This window comes from Sceloporus occidentalis, unplaced genomic scaffold (assembly GCF_023333645.1).
Source record: "Sceloporus occidentalis isolate IW3139 unplaced genomic scaffold, rSceOcc1.0.p SCAF_1, whole genome shotgun sequence".
NCBI lineage: Eukaryota > Metazoa > Chordata > Lepidosauria > Squamata > Phrynosomatidae > Sceloporus > Sceloporus occidentalis.
Window position 1 is genome coordinate 151,456,648 of NW_028316981.1, and position 21,111 is coordinate 151,477,758.

Here is a 21,111-nt window from a genome sequence, read left to right on the forward strand (position 1 = left end):
AGCATGTTCTACTGGGGGACCAACATCCATGTGAAGACTGTTCTTTCAGAGGCAACTCAGGACTTCATGTCTGCCATGACAACCATGGGGTTGTCCCAAGTAATATCTGGTACCACCCATGCTGGTTTTCTATTTGGGCAGGATGGTAGTGATCTCTGTGTGAAGGAACTTTCTGTAGTTTGTCACAGACAGGTCACTATCTAGTAGGATTTAGACTCACTGGGACTCAGAGCCTTGGCAAGGGCAGATTCCTGTTTAAGATGGTCCATTTCTGGAGACATATGGATCCAGATGGATGCCTGATGACTCTTGGGGAATTTTCTGTTGCCTTGCCAGGCGATCTTGAAGTCCTGGCTGATCTCTGGAATAATGAAATGGCCAAGGCCGTAAACACAATTGTTCCTAAGCATCCCTTCCCACAAAGTACAGTTGGCCCTTCTTATACACAGATTTTTTATACACAGATTCAAGCATACATGGTTTGAAAATGTTCAAAAAAAGTATAAATTTCAAATATCAAGCCTTGATTTTTCATTTTTTATAAGGGACACCATTTTGCTATGTCATTATATTTAATGGGACTTGAGCATACATGGATTTGTTATGCACGGGGGATCTTGGAACCAAACCAAGCATATAACAAGGGTCCACTGTAGAGCCAAATGAGCCCCCTGCATCACTAGGGAGCTGGCTGTGATGAAATGAATGGGACAGAGACTAGAGTGAAAATGGTGGAATACTCAGAGTGAATCTGACTGAACAAGAACTAGAGCTCTTTGGATAGTCTACATCATGGTGATAGTGGTAGCGAAGAAATTATATTTCACTGCCACAATTGTGTCTGCACAGTGTTGTCCAGAGGAGTTATTTTGGCCTTAAAATAAAGATTACTCGACAGCTTGCTGTGGAGAATTTGCAATACATTTTGCAGACAAAACTACTTGGATCCACTCTGACCTAGATGATTTAGGCAGGTCCATTGGATGTAATCTTGGTGCCTGTTTATCCTGTATTATTAGGTAAGTTTAAATTTGTACAGCCTGATAATGTGGACAGGATCCTTGGAGAAGGAGGGCCACCATATGTATACTGGATCTTTGCTCTTCCTGGTTCCTGAAAGTAGCTCGAGCAGTGGTTCTCAACCTGTGGGTTGTGACCCCTTTGGGGGTCGAACGACCCTTTCACAGGGGTCACAGAAGATGATGATGATGATTATTATTATTATCATTATTAACACATATTTCCAATGGTCTTAGGAACCGAGACTATGAGTTGGGGGTCACTACAACATGAACTGTATTAAAGGGTCACAGCATTAGGAAGGTTGAACCTAGTTCATATCAGAAGGTCTACCTCCCTCTCTGCCTGAAGCTGACACCTGATGGTCCTTGTCATCTGAATTGAGATCAGAAGCCTCTACTGTAGGAGGGTCATGGGGAAGAACTATGGAAGATGCACAGGAGAGAGGTGGGAGAGCCATTTCTTTTAATAATAATAATAATAATAATAATAATAATACTGTTTATTTATAGCCCGCTTTTCCAAAGAGATCAAAGTGGGTTACAACAAGGGTACTAAACAATGTACAATTTACAACAGTATATTATAAAATCACATAATACATCAAATTTTAAAAACAAGATAAAAAATTACAAACATTAAAAAACCACAACAATAACTAGCTTAAAAAGTGCTAATGATGGGTGAAGGAAAAAGATGATTGGCTGAAATCTCCCCCCAAAAAAGTCTTTCTTCTTGAGGTGCTTGTGCTTTTTGGCTCATTCTGAGAGAAGTTTGCTAAAGAGACCTAAGATTTCACCTTGAGAAGAGGCCTTGTTGGAGTCTCCCTTTTCAAGAACTTCAGCACAGGTAGCTGTAGAGAGGTTCTGTTTATGGGTTTGGTTGGCTGAATGCTTCATATGCTCAAATCACCAGGGCAGTCTGGCCCAGTCTCCCAACGTTAGACATACTGTCATCCTTCCTGGCTGAACACCCAAAATAGTGAAGGTGATTCCTGTTAATTAACTTAAACAAGAGAGAGTCTGCTTTTTAAAAAGTAGGGGGTACTACAGTGCCAAACCCTATTCCTGGAAACATCAGTAAAGAGTATTGTAAACTGACCCTCCTGGAGATGAAAAGCATTAAAGAAACCGTGGCAGTGGAGATGATCTGTCAGGTGACTGAGAAAGGACAGGAAATGTTGGGCAGGATTACTCGAGTATGGAAGCCCTAAGTCTCACCACGAATCAATATTTAAGTGCTTGGGAGAGCTTTCGGAAGTAGGAACACTGGCTGGCTGATCCCCAGATTCCAGCCAGATGTCTGTCAGGTCCATGTTATGGAACTGCTGGGTTACATCCTCAGGCAAGGCTGGGACACTGTCTGATAAGCCGCCAATTCCAGAGAAATCTAAGGACCTTTTCTATTCCCACTTCAGCACACGGAGCTGTGGGACAGCACATACAGCTAAGGGCTGGACCATGGGTCTGCAGGAGTGGCTCCTGACTACCAACTTGGACAATGGTGGCACACCTTGCTGCACCATAAGGTGTCCTCGGTACTCTCTCTAATAAAGGCTCTAGGTAGCTAATAAAATGGGTATGTACGTGAAGGAAGGAAGAAAGCTAAAATAAACCAGTGCAACTGAAAAGGCAATAGGTGAATCCTGCTGCTTCAGACTCTATACTTCAAAATCAAAAGCAAATCCTGCCAACATAACTTTGTATCTTTTTTTGATCAGATCATTAGTTTATTAAATGGTGCGAAGGCTACAGGTGTTAATTATCTGGATTTCAGTAAGGCATTTGATAAGTGTCCCATGACATTTTGATTAGAAAACTAACTAAATATGGAATAAATGCAAACACCATCAGATGGCTCCATAATTGATTGAAAACTGTGCTGAAAGTAAGGCTGTGCTTCAAATTGGAAGGAGTGCCACTGGGTTCTTTACTGGGGTTGACACACTATGTACATTTTTTTAATCCATGAATTAGATTATGGGGTGGAGGGAATCCTTATCAAGTTTCAGATGATACAAAACTGAGAAAAACAGCTTAACATTTTGGAAGACAGGAACAGAATTAGCTGGAGATCCTGCACTGAGCAAGGGGTTGATTCTGAGGTCCATAGACCATTATTATTATTATTATTATTATTATTATTATTATTATTATGCTTTATTTATATAGCGCTGTAGATTTACACAGCGCTGTACATACAAACAATAAAATAGATAAAGTAAACCTGCCCATGACACACAATCTAAGAAATAATAGCATAATACATACAAATAATACATAACAATACAGGAAAGGGTTCAATAAAGTAAAGCAGGCAACAAATTAAAAACGTCAAATAACAAATAATAGTCACGCAATGCCTGGGAACGTTTCTCTGAACAGGATGGTCTTCAACTCAGTTTTGAAACTGGTTAAAGAAGTGATGACCCATGCTTGTGGGGGAAGGAGGTTCCAGGAGTGAGGGGCAGCAAGTAAAAAGGGACGAATCCAGGATAGGGCAGTGAAAATCCTAGACTGAGACAGCATACCTTGATTACTAGAACGGAGGGTACAAGTGGGAAGGTGAGGAGAAAGAAAGTTTGATAAAAAGAAGGGGCCAGCCCATGCAGGGCTTTAAAAGTCAACAATAGGAGCTTATACTGAATACAGAAAGGGAGGGGGAGCCAGTGAAGGGATGATAATAAAGGAGAGATATGGTCAGAGCGGTGGGTGGATGTAATAATGCGTGCAGCTGAATGCTAGACAGAAATTAAAGGACGGAGGTGAGAAAGAGGAAGCCCTGCCAGAAGGATGTTACAAAAATCAAGTCGTGAGACCACTAGGGCATGGACCAGAATCTTGGCAGAAGAGACAGAGAGAAATGGTCGGATTTTGGCAATATTGTATAAAAAGAATCTACATACCTTACCTATGGTCTGGTTATGGGGGATACACAACAGAGAAGAGTCAAAAATAAAACCAAGACTACGCGCTTCCTGGACTGGTCGAATAGAAATATCATCAACAGAAACAGAAAAGGAGTATTGAAGAGTAGACTTAGGTGGAAAAATGAGAAGCTCTGTTTTGGACATATTGAGCTTCAAGCGTCAATGTCGGACCATGGCAGATGGACTGGAGGGAGGGCTTGGCTTCATAATGGATGGTTAATCTTCATCCAGGGAGGCAAGCGACAATTATGCAAGGCCTGGGAACGCTTCTCTGAACAGGACGGTCTTCAACTCCGTTTTGAAGCTGGTTAAAGAAGTGATGGCTCTTGTTCGGGGGGGGGGGGGAGAAGGTTCCAGGAGTGAGGGGCAGAGAGTGAAAAGGGGCAAATCCGAGATGGGGCAGAGGAAATCCTGGGCTGGGACAGTAGACCTTGACTACCAGAACAAAGGGTCCGAGTGGAAAGGTGGGGAGAAAGAAGGTCTGATAAGTAAGGAGGGGCCAGCCCATGGAGGGCTTTAAACGTGGACAGCAGGAGCTTGTACTGAATACGAAAAGGGAGGGGGAGCCAGTGAAGGGATGCCAACACAGGAGAGATATGGTCAGAGCGGTGGGCAGATGTGATAATGTGTGCAGCTGAATGCTGGACAGAAATTAAAGGACGGAGGTGAGAAAGAGGAAGCCCTGCCAGAAGGATGTTACAGTAATCAGGTCGTGAGATCACTAAGGCATGGACCAGGATCTTGGCAGTAGAGTCGGAGAGAAATGGTCGGATTTTGGCAATATTGTACAAAAGGAATCTACAAGCCTTGGCTGTGGTCTGGATCTGAGGAATACACGACAGAGAAGAGTCAAAGATAAAACCAAGACTGCGGGCTTGCTGGACTGGTTGAATAGAAGTGTTGTTCACAGAGACAGAAAAGGAGTGTGGAAGGGTGGACTTAGGAGGAAAGACAAGAAGCTCCGTCTTGGACATGCTGAGCTTCAAACGCCGATGGCGCATCCACTGCGAGATAGCTGTAAGACAAGACGAAACTTGCTGTTTAAGCCTTGGAGAAAGGTCAGGGGTGGAAAGATACAACTGAGTGTCGTCGGCGTACAGATGGTAGGAAAAACCAAAAGAGCTAATGAGTTTACCTAAGGACAGTGTGTAGAGAGAAAACAGAAGGGGACCCAGAACAGAGCCCTGGGGAACTCCAACAGATAAGGGAACAGAGGACAAAGTTTGACCACCTGTGACCACTGCAAAAGATCTATCTGACAAATAGGATCTAAACCAGTCAAGAATAGAGTCTGAGAACCCAAGGTCAGAAAGTATGTCAACTAGAAGACCGTGATCAACGGTGTCAAAGGCTGCAGACAAATCAAGAAGAATGAGAACAGAGTAAAGGCCATTAGCCTTGGCCCGTAAAAGATCATCCAAGATCTTAGTGAGAGCCATCTCTGTAGAATGCCGTGGGTGGAAACCGGACTGAAAGGGATCGAGAACGGAGTTGGTTTCAAGAAAATCAAGACAGCCAAAATAAACGACTTGTTCCAAAACCTTAGAAAGAAAAGGAAGATGAAAAATTGGATGATAGCTAGACATAGAAGAGGGGCCAAGAGAAGGTTTATTCAGAATAGGGGAAACTAAAGCATGTTTAAAGATCGTAGGGAAAGAACCCATAGAGACAGAGAGATTAAAGATATAGAGAAACGAGAGTAGAAAAGAGGGAGCTATAGAAATTAGAAGACGAGTAGGAATTGGATCAAGAGAACAAGTTGCAGGTTTGGAAGAGTTCAGCAGTGTAGAGTTCATCCAAAGAGGACAAAACACAGAAATTTCAAAGAAATATCACCAAAAAGGCAGAAAAAAAGGTTAAATACTTGTGTACTTATCTGACAAATAAGAATTCAATGTTATTTCAGAATTACTATGTGAAAATGTTGAATAAAATTCAACAGTTGTTACAAAGGTAGGGCAAACTTAAATTATCATTAATGGGAAGAATACCTGTGATAAAAATGAATATTTAACCTAAGCTGTTATTTTTGTGTCAAATGATACCGATTTTAACTAAAGATGTGCCACTTAAACAACGGCAAAAGGATGTGTCAAAATTTACCTGGCAAGGAAAGAGGACTAGAGTTAGATTTGAAGTTTTGCAGGATCCCAAGCAAAGAGGTTGTTTGGGATTACCAGATTTAAAATTGTACTTCTCAACATGTTGTTTGGTTGGTTAAAATCATAGAATCATAGAATTGGAAGAGACCGCAAGGGCCATCCAGTCCAACCCCCTGCCATGCAGGAAATCCAAATCAAAGCATCCCCAGCAGATGGCCATTCAGCCTCTGTTTAAAGACCTCTAAGGAAGGAGATTCCACTACACTCTGAGGGAGTTTGTTCCACTGTCGAACAGCCCTTACTGTCAGGAAGTTCCTCCTAATGTTGAGGGGGAATCTCTTTTCCTGGATTATGGATTATTCTTCAAAATTGGAGATTACTGGAGTTAGAGGAACATGAGATTTGGGTGACAAGGCTTTTTATGGTATGGTAATGCAGATTTTAATAATCACTACATAAGACATGTTGCATGGTAAAGAGTTTGGAAGAAATTTAGGGTAAAGGTATACCCAAAAATGCCCATGTGGGTTTTTATACAAAAAGCTTTTTACAGAGAAGTAATGTTAAAAGAAAAATGGATAACATATTGAGATTTTTTGATTTTTGACAAAAGAACAATACAGAATAAAAATAAACAAGGAACTGGAATCAGAAGACACTAATTTCAATGGTTTTCATATTGAGAGGCATATGAATAATTTAAAATGGATAAAAAAATTTTGGCTTTGATCTGAGTAAATTTGATTTTGAGATACAAGAGTTGTACAATTTATAAACGTTTGGTTGGTACAAACCATTGTTGAAAATGGAAATAAAAGAGAAACAAAAATGTATGATAAAATGGGCTCAAAATGTCTGTCATAGTGTATTAATAGACTAATGGAAGATAATACGGTAAAAGGATTAAAATTTACTTAAGTTTTTAACTTAAATAAATTTTTATAAGATGATGTATTGTTGGTATTTGATACCTGAGAATCTCAAAGATATATAAAGGGACTAGTAATGTTTGTTGGAAGTGTGAACAACCACCAGAAACCTTTTATCACATGTGGTGGGCGTGTGATAAAGTGAAACAAACAAGAAACGACAGGCCTCTGCCTGCCAAGAAGAAGAGCCCTCCCCCCGACCGCCGTCTTGAGGGGAGAGAGGCAGGCAAGAAACGACAAGCCTCTGCCGGCCAAGAAGAAGAGCCCTCCCCCCGATCGCCGTCTTGAGGGGAGAGAGGCAGGCAAGAAACGACAGGCCTCTGCCTGCCAAGAAGAAGAGCCCTCCCCCTGACCACCGTCTTGAGGGGAGAGAGGCAGGCAAGAAATGACAGGCCTCTGCCGGCCAAGAAGAAGAGCCCTCCCCCCTACCGCCGTCTTGAAGGGAGAGAGGCAGGCAAGAAACGACAGGCCTCTGCCGGCCAAGAAGAAGAGCCCTCCCCCCGACCGCCGTCTTGAGGGGAGAGAGGCAGGCAAGAAACGACAGGCCTCTGCCTGCCAAGAAGAAGAGCCCTCCCCCTGACCACCGTCTTGAGGGGAGAGAGGCAGGCAAGAAACGACAGGCCTCTGCCTGCCAAGAAGAAGAGCCCTCCCCCCGACCGCCGTCTTGAGGGGAGAGAAGCAGGCAAGAAACGACAGGCCTCTGCCGGCCAAGAAGAAAAGCCCTCCCCTCGACTGCCATCGTGAGGGGAGAGAGGCAGGCAAGAAACGACAGGCCTCTGCCGGCCAAGAAGAAGAGCCCTCCCCCCGACTGCCGTCTTGAGGGGAGAGAGGCAGGCAAGAAACGACAGGCCTCTGCCGGCCAAGAAGAAGAGCCCTCCCCCCAACCGCCATCTTGAGGGGAGAGAGGCAGGCAAGAAACGACAGGCCTCTGCCTGCCAAGAAGAAGAGCCCTCCCCCCGACCGCCGTCTTGAGGGGAGAGAGGCAGGCAAGAAACGACAGGCCTCTGCCTGCCAAGAAGAAGAGCCCTCCCCCCGACCGCCATTGTGAGGGGAGAGAGGCAGGCAAGAAACGACAGGCCTCTGCCTGCCAAGAAGAAGAGCCCTCCCCCCGACCACCATCGTGAGGGGAGAGAGGCAGGCAAGAAACGACAGGCCTCTGCCTGCCAAGAAGAAGAGCCCTCCCCCCGACCGCCGTCTTGAGGGGAGAGAGGCAGGCAAGAAACGACAGGCCTCTGCCTGCCAAGAAGAAGAGCCCTCCCCCCGACCGCCATCGTGAGGGGAGAGAGGCAGGCAAGAAACGACAGGCCTCTGCCTGCCAAGAAGAAGAGCCCTCCCCCCGACCGCCATCGTGAGGGGAGAGAGGCAGGCAAGAAACGACAGGCCTCTGCCTGCCAAGAAGAAGAGCCCTCCCCCCGACCGCCGTCTTGAGGGGAGAGAGGCAGGCAAGAAACGACAGGCCTCTGCCTGCCAAGAAGAAGAGCCCTCCCCCCGACCGCCGTCTTGAGGGGAGAGAGGCAGGCAAGAAACGACAGGCCTGCCTGCCAAGAAGAAGAGCCCTCCCCCCGACCGCCATCGTGAGGGGAGAGAGGCAGAGTCATGATGTGTTATGTATTGTTAATCTGATATAGGAAACCGCTTTGATTGTCCATGGAAAAGCGGTATATAAATAAAGCTTATTATTATTATTATTAAAACATTTTGGACTTTGATTTATAGACTGATTCAAGATATATTGAAGATAATACTACAACAGAAACCTGAACGTTTTCTTTTGGGACTATTAGATGACCAAATTGAAATTAAGTATGGGAGAATTATACAACATATGATTACAACTGAGGGAAATCTCTAACTACTTTTAAAAAGGAGTGGGAACCAGTAATTGCTTTCTTACAGATCATAAAATCATAAGAGTTGGAAAAAACCATAAGTGCCATCCAGCCCAACCCCACGGCATGCAGGAAGACACAACCAAAGCATCCCCAAAAGATGGCCATCCAGCTTGTTTTAAAACCTCCAAAGAAGGAGACTTAACCACCTTCTGAGGCAGCTTGCTCAGCTGTTGAAAAGCTCTGACCTTCAGGAAGTTCTTCCTAATATTGAGGTGGAATTTTTTTCCTGTAGCTTGAATCCACTGCTCTGTGTCCTAGTCCATGGAGCTGCAGAAAAGAAGCTTGCTCTGTCCTCAATATGACATCCTTTATTAATTAATTAATTAATTAATCATTTCAAGTATTTTAAAAACAGTTATTATGTCACCCCTTAACCTTCTCTTCTGAACATATCCAGCTCCCTAAGTCTCTCCTCATAAGGCAGAGTTTCCAGGCCTTTCACCATTTTGATCACCTTCATCTGGACATGCTCCAGCTTGTTCATATCCTTCTTGAATTGTGGTGCCCAGAACTGGACACAGTATTCCAGGTGAGGCCTGACCAAAGCAGAATAGGGTGGTGCTATTATTTCCCTTGATCTAAACACTATACACCTATTGATGCAGAACAGAACCTGTGGCACCCTGGTACACTGGTGCCTCGGGATACGAAATGACCGCGTTACGAAATTTCCGGGATACGAAAAAGTTGGATTGGAAAAAACTGTTCCGGGTTACGAAATATTTTTCGGGTTACGAAATTAATTTCGGCGCGAAATTCAAATGCTATAGGCTTCCAGCGCTAACGGAAAGCCTTTTCGGGTTGCGAAATGTATCGGGTTACGAACGGCGCCGCGGAACGAATTAATTTCGTAACCCGAGGCACCACTGTAGTCACTTTTCTCCAAGATGAGGAGGAGCCATTGTTGAGTACCCATTGGGTTTGGTCAATCAACCAATTATAAATCCACCTAACAGTTGCATTGTCTAGCCTGCACTTTACTAACTTTTTTGCAAGGATATCATGGAAAAATTTATTTTTATCTATATTTTGTATGTATACGTATTATGCTTTACGTATTTCCATTATGGGTAGTTTTATAGTACAATGCACCCTTGGTATCTGCTGGGGTTTGCTTCTAGGACTTCCAGTGGATACAAAAATTTGTGGATGCTCAAGTTCCATTATATACAAGTGCATAGTAAAATGGTGCCCCTTATATAAATTGGCAACCAAGGTTTGGTCTGAGCATGGACAGGGGAAGCGTGTCCCTGTTAGTGCTCTTGGACATCTCGGCGGCTTTCGATACCATCGACCATGGTATCCTTCTGGAACGCCTGGGGGAGTTGGGTATCGGGGGCACTGCTTTGCAGTGGTTCCGGTCCTACCTCTCGGGTAGATTCCAGATGGTGAAGCTGGGGGATTGTCGCTCCGATAAGAGGGCACTTACATCCGGTGTCCCTCAGGGAGCGATTTTATCCCCTATGCTTTTTAACATCTACATGAAACCGCTGGGAGAGATCATCCGGAGACACGGGGCGCGGTGTTATCAGTATGCTGATGACACCCAAATAATTTTCTCTGTGTCTCCGACTGATGCAGTAACTAAGGATGGCATCTCTCCTCTAGATGCCTGCTTGGCGTCGGTAATGGGCTGGATGAGGGAGAACAAACTCAGTGTGAATCCAGGGAAAACGGAAGTACTGGTGATAGGTCCCTCGGTTCCGGGTGGTGAGATTTGTCAGCCTGTCCTGAATGGGGTCACGCTCCCCTTGAGGGACTCGGTGCGCAGCTTGGGAGTACTCCTTGATTCGTCGCTTCATCTGACATCTCAGGTGGACGCGACGATCAGGAGTGCTTGTTATCAGCTTCGGCTGATACGCCAGCTGCGCCCCTACCTGGGCCGTCGGGACCTTGAAACTGTTGTACATGCTTTGGTAACCTCTCGATTGGATTTCTGCAATGCGCTCTACATAGGGCAACCCTTGTACCAAACCCGGAAGCTTCAATTGGTGCAGAATATGGCAGCCAGACTGGTCGCTGGTAGTTCCAGGACAGACCACATAACACCTATTTTAAAAGATCTCCACTGGCTACCCATTCGCTTCCGAGCTCAATACAAGGTGTTGGTTTTGACCTATAAAGCCCTAAATGGCTTGGGCCCAAGGTACTTGGAGGACCGCCTCTCCCCATACAATCCGCCCCGCACACTCAGAACATCTGGGACCAATTTGTTAGAGGTCCCTAAATCCCATTTGGTGAGGACCTCACAGAGGGCTTTCACTATCGCCGCCCCCTCATTGTGGAATAAGCTCCCTGTAGAGCTCCGTTCCTCTGCATCTTTAGTTTCTTTTAAGAAACAATTAAAAACGCATCTATTTCAGTTGGCTTTTTCACTTTAGGTAATAGTGTTTTTTCTCTGCTCCTTGCCCTCTGTTTTTCGACCCCGGATTAGTGCAATATATTGTCTTTTTCTTGCCCCTAGTGAATTGTGATTTGTATAGATTCCCATTCCTACCCCTAGTAATGATGTTTTTAAACTTTTTATATTGTGATGTTTTACTTGTATTTTATCGTTTCTTGTCTTGTAAGCCGCCTTGATCATGCAATTGGAAAGGCGGGATATAAATAAAAATTATTATTATTATTATTATTATTATTATTATTATTATTGATTTTTGGAAAGTGGAATCCACGGATACTATGGGCCAACTATGAAGAAAATTTCTCTTATTGAAATATATATATTTAAAAGCACAGTACACATTCTCAATGAAACAGGCAATAAACAGATTAATTTCTTGATTTTTTTTTACACAATACTAGTTCATCATAAAGCAATCATGGTGCAAACCCAGGATTCAGAGGAACCTGTTCTAATACTTCTGTATCATAGTTATATTTTTTTAAAGGTAGAGTTTTCCAGACTATCATATTATCTATATGAAGAACAATCAGCTGAAAATTCCAGTCCTGCTCACTCATTATGGAACAAACAAATGCCTATTGCAGCACAATTTTATAGACATCTACTAAGACATGTATATCAGTGAGTTCAACAGAATTTATTCCCATTTAAGTGCATAAAATACTATCATATAGCCAATTTAGCTCCAACAAGTTGTAGTTCATAATAGCAATGAATAGTAGCACATGTGTTACTGGAGATTCATGGCTTGTTGACCAGTTATTTACACAAGAATCTCCACAAGAACACCTATCATATAATGCAAATAAATATTTTTTTAATCATTAGTATTATATAATTCTAATGTTGGATATTTTTCTGGCTCTCTACTTTCCAAAGAAGTCAACATGCAACATTTCTAGTAAATGTGTAGAACTGCTCAGTAGTTCAAACATAGTGCTAATAACAATAAAGAGCTTTGCAATTGTACATTCTGTTATGAGGAAAGAAAGAACAAATATAAGTCAAGATTAGGATGGAGTACAATACATCAATACATAAACCAAAGGATTAAATAACTATCTTACATAAAAATACATTTTACCTCTGTTTCTTCTCCCAGGACATCTTCTTCATTGGCCTCCTCCTCAGCTAAAACCATTAAGAAAAACAGAAATAGTTATATGTTAAAATACACTTTACGTACTTGGTGTACTGAGCTCTCACTTGTTAGGAAATATGGATTCTACTTGGAATCGTCTCTTTTGTTATATTCTGCACTTTCAAATAATCTAGACCACCTCGATTTTAAGACAAAACAAATTATATTAGTACAACGTAGCAAAAACAGTCTTCCCTCCATATTTGCGGCTTTGATATTTGCTGATTTGTTATTCACGGATTTCATTAATATGTTCTCTCTAGGACTGTCTAGATCCTCCAGTGCAACTCTGTGGTCAACTTTAACTAAAAGTTGCACTGAAAGACCATTTGTAGCTACTCCAGTGCCATTCTATGGTCAGTGTATGTTGGACATTGACCACAGAGTTGCACTGGAGGACCTGGAGCAGGGGTCGGCAACCCCTGGCCCACGGGCCGGAGGCGGCCCGCAGAGGCGGCAGGACCGGCCCCAGCCCAGTCTTGCCGCCGCCGCCTCCTCCACCGCCTCCTCCTGGGACGCACAACCACTTGACCGTGCTGCCCTCCTCCTCCTCCACCGCGCGGAGGAGGAAGAGGAGGGTCGCGTGGCCTGGGGCATAGGAGGCAAAGGGGGAAGCCCTGCACCGCCCTCCCCGCGCGGCCCTGCGCTGCCCTCCCCGCGCGGCCCTGCACCACCCACCTCCTTCTCCTCTGCCTCCTCCGCCCCGCCCCCAGGCCGCGTGGCGCATGGAGGAGGGGGGAGGAGAAGAAGAAAGAGGAGGAGGGGGGAGCAGAAGAAGGAGGAGGAGGAAGAGATGGAGGGGGAGGAGGAGGAGGGAGAGCAGAAGGAGGAGGTGGTGAGTGGCCAGAGGCCTCAAGGTTTTTTTTAAATTTTATTTTGTATGCTTTAAGTGCTAACAAGTCTCCTTTGCTTTGACAATGATAGTGTGATGATGATATGAGTCAGCTTGAGAGGCATGCAGGCACTGTTTCAGAAGCCGAGAGAGTGTCACCTTCCAAAGTGTGTTTTGGGTGCTTTTAATGCTAACAAGTCTCCCTTGTTTTGACAGTGATAGTGTGGTGGTGGTGGTGGTGATGATGATGATATGAGTCAGCTTGAGAAGCGTGCAGGCACTGTTTCTTAAGCCGAGAGAGTGTGACTTTCCAAAGTGCCTTTTCTGTGTGTTTTTGGTTCTTTAATGGTGATATTGATATCAGAAAGCCTCTGAGGCAAGGCCAATGTAAATTGCTGTGATTTTTACAAACTCATGCGCAGTGAAGAAAAGCCAAAGTCCCTTGACCAAGTACACGCTTCTGAGAAGTACACTTGGTGCAAGAACGGTGAAACCACCTTGACATGTTCAATATGCATAGCCATGTGAACCCATGTTCAGTGTGAAACCCAAAGAGTTTGGTTATGCAATAAGCCTCTGAAACATGCAAGAGGCCACGTTAAGTAAAGCCATGTTCAATGCCCAAATGTGCTGTTTGGAATGGGGGGAGGGGGGGGGGGTGGCCAGAAAGAGAAGTACATTTCTGCCATCTGTCTAGAAATAATGCCCAAATGTCCTCCATTTTGATCATGCCTAAGAAACATGCATTTATATTAACATTTTTTAAAAATCATACATTTTTTTCGTGTGTCCTCCATTTTTTTAAAAAATGTGTCTTACATTTGAAAATGTTGTCCTACATTTGTCCCGGTTTGGAGGTCCTGACTTATGGAAACCCTACCTCCAGGGCCCTTGCGGCCCCAGGCCTCTCCCCTCAGGGGAGGCTTCAGGCTGCATGGGCCGAAAAGGGGCCTGCAGAAGCGGCCTGCCACCTCCACGGGCTCCCCCACAGCCCTTGCGGCCCCAGGCCTCTCCCTCCGGAGGGAGGCCTGGGGCTGCATGGGCTGAGAAGGGGCCCGCGGAAGCGGCCTGCCGCCTCCTGGGCTCCTCCACGGCCCTTGGAGCCCTTTCGGCCGAAGGGAAGAGCTGAAAGGAAGGGCCTGGGACGGGTGCCCAAGCCCTTCCCTTCGGCCTCCCTCCCCTTTGGCCGAAAAGGCCCCTTGGGGCCCTTTTGGCCAAAGGAAGGGACTGAGGAGAGGGCCTCCTCCTCCCCACGGGGCTTTGGTGGAAGCTCCACCCCCGGCATGTGGCTCCGCCCTGGAGGGTGAAAGCTCCACCCCCGGCACACGGCCCCACCCCCGGAGGGTGGAAGCTCCACCCCCGGCTTCGGTCCCCCAGTTGTCTGAGGGCGGCAACCCGGCCCCTGGCTCAAAAAGGTTGCCTACCCCTGACCTAGACATTCCTAGAGAGGTGTCCTCTCAGGTAAAAACAGTGTTTTTGTTATTTGCGGTTTTTCCATATTCACGGGGGTCTTGTTCCCCTAATCCTAGCAAATATGGAGGGACAACTGTATATCTTATGGTCAAAGTTACAAAAGCTTACACGTAAATAAATGAGCTTTCTCCCTTTCCTATGTGCTCTAATTCCCAGCATGACTTGCTGTTTAATTCAAACTATAGTCTGCTGTTACACCTAAGCATGCAGTCATCATTTCCAATTTTATTTTCGACAGCAAGCACAGATCAGTTTGCTTACTGCATGTAATATGGTTAGTGTTAAATGAAGTGAGGGAGTGAGAGAATAAACAAATACAAACAATGTCAAATCACTGTTTGATGCTCTGTATACAGTCATATTCAAAACACTGCTATTCTGTTCCATTATAAAAGCAGTCCCTAAAAGCAGAAAAACATTTAGTGTACTGTTTGAAATGTGTGTATAAACCAGCTATTAGTATACTATGTTATCTTGCCACTAAAAGCACTGTACTGGATACAATCAAGAAGCAGTGACTAGTGCAGAATCCTATCATATGTAAGAGGAATACTCCTTCCCCACAGTGGTGGTACACTGCTGCTACAGAAAACGGCAACTACAAAATTGATCTATTGGACTCGATGGAAAGTGGCTCCCTTCCAAGCCTAACAAGCAGCATCAGCTGAATATAGGGGCTGTGCAGACTGGCCATTAAAGCCTGCCTGGGGGCAGAGTCAGGGGTGGCATCCATACAACGCATGCCCCAACTCTGATCCCATGGTGGCGTAACGCCGGGCATTGCTCCACATGATGTCATGACACTCCTTTGGCACTGTATTTACATTATGTAGTGACAAAGGAGTGCCTTAAAGCCACAGTGCCACGTCTATTGTGTCACGTCTATCCAGCACAGCTAGAGGCGACTGCAGACCACCCCTTGGGAGCAGTCTGCATAGCCTCATAGTTACACTGCAAGGATCTTGGCAGTGTAGTGAGGAACGTACCATGCTGCTCAAGATAAGTCTGCAATCTGTTGATCAGGTCCTGTTTATTTCCCTTTGCCTCCAGTCCTCGGGCTAAACATTCTTGCTTCAGCTCAGCAAGCTGTAAGGTATAAACAATTTTGTATTAATAAAGCATGTTTCTTCCTATAACTTCAAAAGGGGAAATATAAACAAAGATCAGTAAACAAATAACAGTAGCAACAAAGTAAGCTTCGTGTTTTACACTATGTTGTATGATTTAGTGAACAGTTACTCTATTTTCAAGTTTCTTTCACAACACAATGAGATATATAAAACATTTAGAATCATAGAATTGGAAGAGACAGCAAGGGCCATCCAGTCCAACCCCCTTTTGCCATGCAGAAAATCTAAATCAAAGCATACCTGACAGTTGGCCATCCAGCCTCTGTTTAAAGACCTCTAAGGAAGGAGGTTCCACTACACTCCGAGGGAATTTGCTCCACTGTCGAACAGCCCTTACTGTCAGGAAGTTCCTCCTAATGCTGAGGTGGAATCTCTTTTCCTGTAGCTTGCATCCATTGCTCGGGGTCCTAGTCTCTGCAGCAGCAGCAGGAAATAAACTTGCTCCCTCCTCAATATGACATCCCTTCAAGTATTCAACAGGGCTATTATATCACCCCTTAACCTTCTCTTCTCTATGTTAAACATCCCCAGCTCCCTAAGTCTTTCCTCCTAGGGCATAGTTTCCAGATTCCACCATTTTGGCCGCCCTCCTTTGGACACGTTCCAGTTTCTCCACATCCTTTTTAAATTGTGGTGCCCAGAACTAGACACAATATTCCAGGTAGGGCACTATTACTTCTCTTGATCTAAACACTATGCTTCTATTGATGCAGCCTAAAATCATATTGGCCTTGTTAGCTGCCGCATCACACTGTTGACTCATGTTCAACTTGTGGCCTACTTGGACTCCTAGATCCCTTTCACATGTAGTCTCGTTCAGCCAGGTGTCCCCCATCCTATAGCTGAGCGTTTAATTTTTCCGCCCTAAGTGCAGTACCTTACATTTCTTTGTGTTAAATTTCATTTTGTTAGCTTTGGCCCAGCATTCTAATCTATTCAGGTCATTTTGAATTTTGATCCTGTCCTCTGGAGTATTAGCTATTCCTCCTAATTTCGTGTCATCTGCAAATTTGATAAGTATGCCCCCAATTCTGTCATCCAAGTCATTGATAAAGATGTTGAATAGCACTGGGCCCAGGACAGACCCCTGTGGGACCCCACTGGTCACTTCTCTCCAGGATGAAAAGGAGCCATTGTTGAGCACCCTTTGGGTTTGGCCGGTCAACCAGTTATAAATCCATGTAACAGTTACCTTATCTAGCCCACATTCTACAAGCTTGTTTGCAAGAATATCATGGGGAACTTTGTCAAAGGCCTTACTGAAATCAAGATACACTATATCCACAGTATTCCCTCCATCTAACAAGCTAGTAATTTTATCAAAAAAAAAAGAGATCAGGTTTGTCTGGCATGACTTCTTTCTCTGAAACCCGTGTTGACTTTTTGTGATTATGGAATTGCTTTCTAGATGTTCACAGACTCTCTTTTTAATGATCTGCTCCAGAATCTTTCCTGGTATTGATGTCAGACTAACTGGACGATAATTGTTGGGATCCTCTTTTTTCCTTTTTTGAAGATGGGGACAACGTTTGCCCTCCTCCAGTCTGCTGGGACTTCTCCTGTTCTCCAGAAGTTTTCAAAGATTATTACCAATGGTTCCAATATTATATTTGCCAATTCTTTTAATACCCTTGGATGTAGTTCATCTGGTCCTGGAGATTTATATTCGTTTAGATTAACCAGATATTCCTGTACTATCTCTTTACATATTCTGTGCTGAAATTCCCCAATTTTGTCCTCTGCTCCATTTTCCTCAGGTTGAGCACCCTTTGCCTTTTCTGAGAAGACTGAAGCAAAAAAGGAGTAATTCTGCCTTTTCACTGTCCCCTGTTAGCATTTTGCCATCTTCTGCATGCAGTGGCCTTCTTCCTCCTTTTGCTGTTGACATATCCAGAAAAGCCCTTTTTGTTGTTCTTAACCTCTCTAGCAAGCCTGAGTTCATTCTGTGCCTTGGCTTTTCTGACTTTACCCCTACACAGGCTCACTATTTGTTTGAATTCCTTTTTCGTGATTTCCCCATTTTTTCCATTTCTTATATATGTCCCGTTTAAAACTTAGCTCAGTTGAAAGTTCCTTTGTTATCCATCCTGGTTTCTTGAGACACCTCCCATCTTTCTTTCTCAATGGAACTGTTTGAAATTGTGCCTTCAGTATCTCCCTTTTGATAAAGTCCCATCTGTCCTGAACTCCTTTCTACTTAAGTATACCTGACCATGGGATCACCCCCAGTATTTCTTTAAGTTTATTAAAATCTGCTCTCCTAAAGTCTAGAATGTGTGTCTGACTATGCCTGGCTTCTCCTTTCCATTGTATAACAAACTACAGGAGTGCATGATCAATCCCACCTAAGGATCCTACCACTTGCACTCCATTAACTAGGTCATCCCTGTTGGTTAGGATCAGATCCAAAATAGCTGATCCCCTTGTTGCCTCTTCCACCTTTTGGACAATGAAATTGTCTCCCAGGCAAGTGAGGAATTTGCTAGATCTTGAGGATTTGGCTGAGTTTGACTTCCAGCAAATAGTTGAAGTCGCCCATCACTACTACATCTCTCTTTTCTGAATGTGTGGTCATCTGTTCTAGAAAGACATCATCCAATTCCTCAGTCTGACTTGGGGGTCTCTAGTAGACTACCACAATAACATCCCTGTTGTTTCCCTCCCCTTTAATTTTTATCCAGATGCTCTCCACCTGGCTTCCAGGATTGATGTCCTGGATCTCTTCACTGGTGTAAATGTCCCTGACATATAAGGCTATTCCTCCTCCTTTCCTGTTTGGCCTGTTTCTCTTGAAAAGGTTATACCCCTCTATTTCTACATTCCAATCGTGAGACACATCTCACTATTATATCATATTTGCTTTGTTGTGCTAGGAGATGAAGTTCATCTTGCTTATTCCCCATGCTCTGTGCATTAGTGTAGAGACATCTAAGACCATGGGTCCCCTTTACTTGCTGCCTGTGCAAGTTCTTTTGCCTCCCACTTTGGGTCCTTGCACTGTTTGCCTGTGTCAGTTTGACTATTTTCTCCAGCCCTTTGCCTTCCAGAATACTGTCTCCCTCCCCCACATAACTCAGTTTAAAGCCCTCCTGATCAAATTTTTGAGATTATTAACAAAAACGTTTTTGCCAACTGGTGTGAGATGCAACCCATCCTTTGCCAGAAGTCCCTCCTCATGGAACCGCAGCCCATGGTCCAAGAATCCAAACCGTTCTTGGCGGCACCATCTACTGAGCCAGTTATTTACATCCGCTATTTTCTTCTCCCTTCCTGGACCATGCCCTTCAACTGGGAGAAAAGATGAGATGACAACCTGTGCATCCATCTCTTTCATCTTCCTACCCAAAGCCTCATAATCCCTTATGATATTCTAAAGGCTGTGCCTTGCAGTATCATTGGTTCCCACATGAATCAAAAGCAAGGGGTAATGGTCAGTAGGCTTGACAAGTCTTGTCAGCCTCTCCGTCACATCACGGATCTTTGCTCCAGGGAGACAGCACACCTCCCGAGACATCTTGTCAGGCCCACAAACCACTGGTTCAGTGCCTCTCATCAAAGAGTCCCCCACGACCACCACACGTCTCCTCCAAGGCTTAGCAGTGGCTGTTCCCTTTGGTGGAGCTCTCTGGGTCCCCTGCTCTGTCTCTGAAGTCTGTCCCTGCTGCTGTTCCTCATCATCCTTCATAGTAGTGAGAGATGCAAGCTCACAGAATGTTCCTTGGTTTCCCTACTTCTGTGTGTAACACTCCTCCAACTATCTACTTCTGTTGTGTGTGAAGTGACCTCCTCCTCCCCAGCAACTTTCTCTGTGCGTTTCCCATCCAAGACTGTCTGGTCCGTTCAGGTCAGGAAAGCCTCTTGCTCCCTATGACGCTGAAGTGTAGCTACCTGGGACTCCAGCTGCTGTACTTTCTCTTCTAAGAGGGCTACCAACTTGCAACTAGTGCAGGTGAAGTTCCCCAAATCCCTAGGCAAGAAGACAAACATCCCACAAACGTTGCAGGTGGCTGCAGTAGGTCCCTAGGTGTCCATACTGATTTGCTATCACTGGCACCTGTATTTTAGAGCTATGGAGAGCCAATGTGGTGCAGTGGTTTGAGTGTTGGACTATGACTTTGGAAACCAGAGTTCGGATCATGGCTTGGCCATGGAAATCCAGCGGGTGACCTTGGGCAAGTCACACTCTCTCAACCTCTGAGGATGGCAATGACAAACCCCCTCTGACCAAACCTTGCCAAGAAAGCCCTATGATACGTTTGCCTTAGGGTTGTCATAAACTGGAAATGGCCTGAAGGCACACAACAATAACAAGTCACCAAAGTGATACAGACACCTGTCCCCTCCCTCTAACAATAGACCAAGCTAGCTTATGTTTATTTGCAGTTTGCAAGACATGAGCAACACACAGAAGCAGTCCTTGTCTCGCAAAGTCCTTGTGACTTTGGCCTTAGAAGCAGAAACCTCGCAGGCCAAACCTGCGGTATTTCACCGCATCTGCATCGTACAGAAGGCGACACGAGAGAGGCAGCGTGCGTGACTCTTAAGAAGCACAGCCTCGGGGCGCTGCTGTTTGGCGCCTGTGCCTCCTCCCCCAGCTCCTCTATCCGGGGCTTCCTGGGCAAGACTCCGTCCAGAGGGAGAGGGCTTGCCGTGCCTCCCCTGAGGCCGAGAGAGCGTGACTCGCCCAGTGCATTCCAGCCCTGCTCTCCAGCCACTCGGCCGTGCGTAGCCCTCGGGAGTGACGCGCCAATGAGAGTAAGCCCGCGCGGGAGCTGAGGCGGCAGGGACAAGGAAAGGCCGCGCCGGGGAAGCGGAGGACGACGACGACGACGACGCCGGCCCTGGCTTTCCCGCCCTCGCGGCAGAGGAGGAGGAGGAGGAGGAGGCACAAACCCTCGCCGGGGACGAGGACTGGAGGGGAGGCCGAGCGCAGAGGCGCCGCAAAATGGAGGGCGCCCAAGAGAAAAAGAAAAAGAACGCCAAGCGGCCTCCGTACCTTCAACTTGTGCAGCTCCACCGTCTCCGCGGCCGCCGCCGCCATTTTCTCTTCGCCTCCCTCTGGTCTCCGCAGGCCCTCCGCGCGTGCGCGCGCGCCTGCCTCCGCATTCCAACCAATCACCGGCCGCGGTCCCGCTCCGACTTCAGGCCTCCCAACATCCCTCCTCCTCATTGGCTCCTCGCGCTGAGCGCCGACGAGCCGTCGACGGAAAGGGCCAATGGGGAGCAAGGGAGCAGGCGATGCCGGGCGGCCATTGG

General features: G+C 45.5%; 1 protein-coding gene across 2 annotated transcripts in view; it reads right to left on the reverse strand.

Annotated features, from left to right (window-relative positions):
- Window positions 1-20,926, reverse strand: part of SARNP (SAP domain containing ribonucleoprotein) — a 103,144-nt gene extending 82,218 nt beyond the window's left edge. For both annotated transcript variants that reach the window (XM_089477515.1, XM_089477507.1), the window contains exons 1-3: window positions 20,852-20,926; window positions 15,712-15,811; window positions 12,364-12,410 (exon numbers count right to left, since the gene is read on the reverse strand). In XM_089477515.1, the coding sequence (XP_089333641.1) occupies window positions 12,364-12,410; window positions 15,712-15,811; window positions 20,852-20,896 (192 nt within the window). In that variant the 5' untranslated portion in view covers window positions 20,897-20,926. The remainder of the gene's footprint in view (window positions 1-12,363; window positions 12,411-15,711; window positions 15,812-20,851) is intronic.
- Window positions 20,927-21,111: the final 185 nt, after the last annotated feature.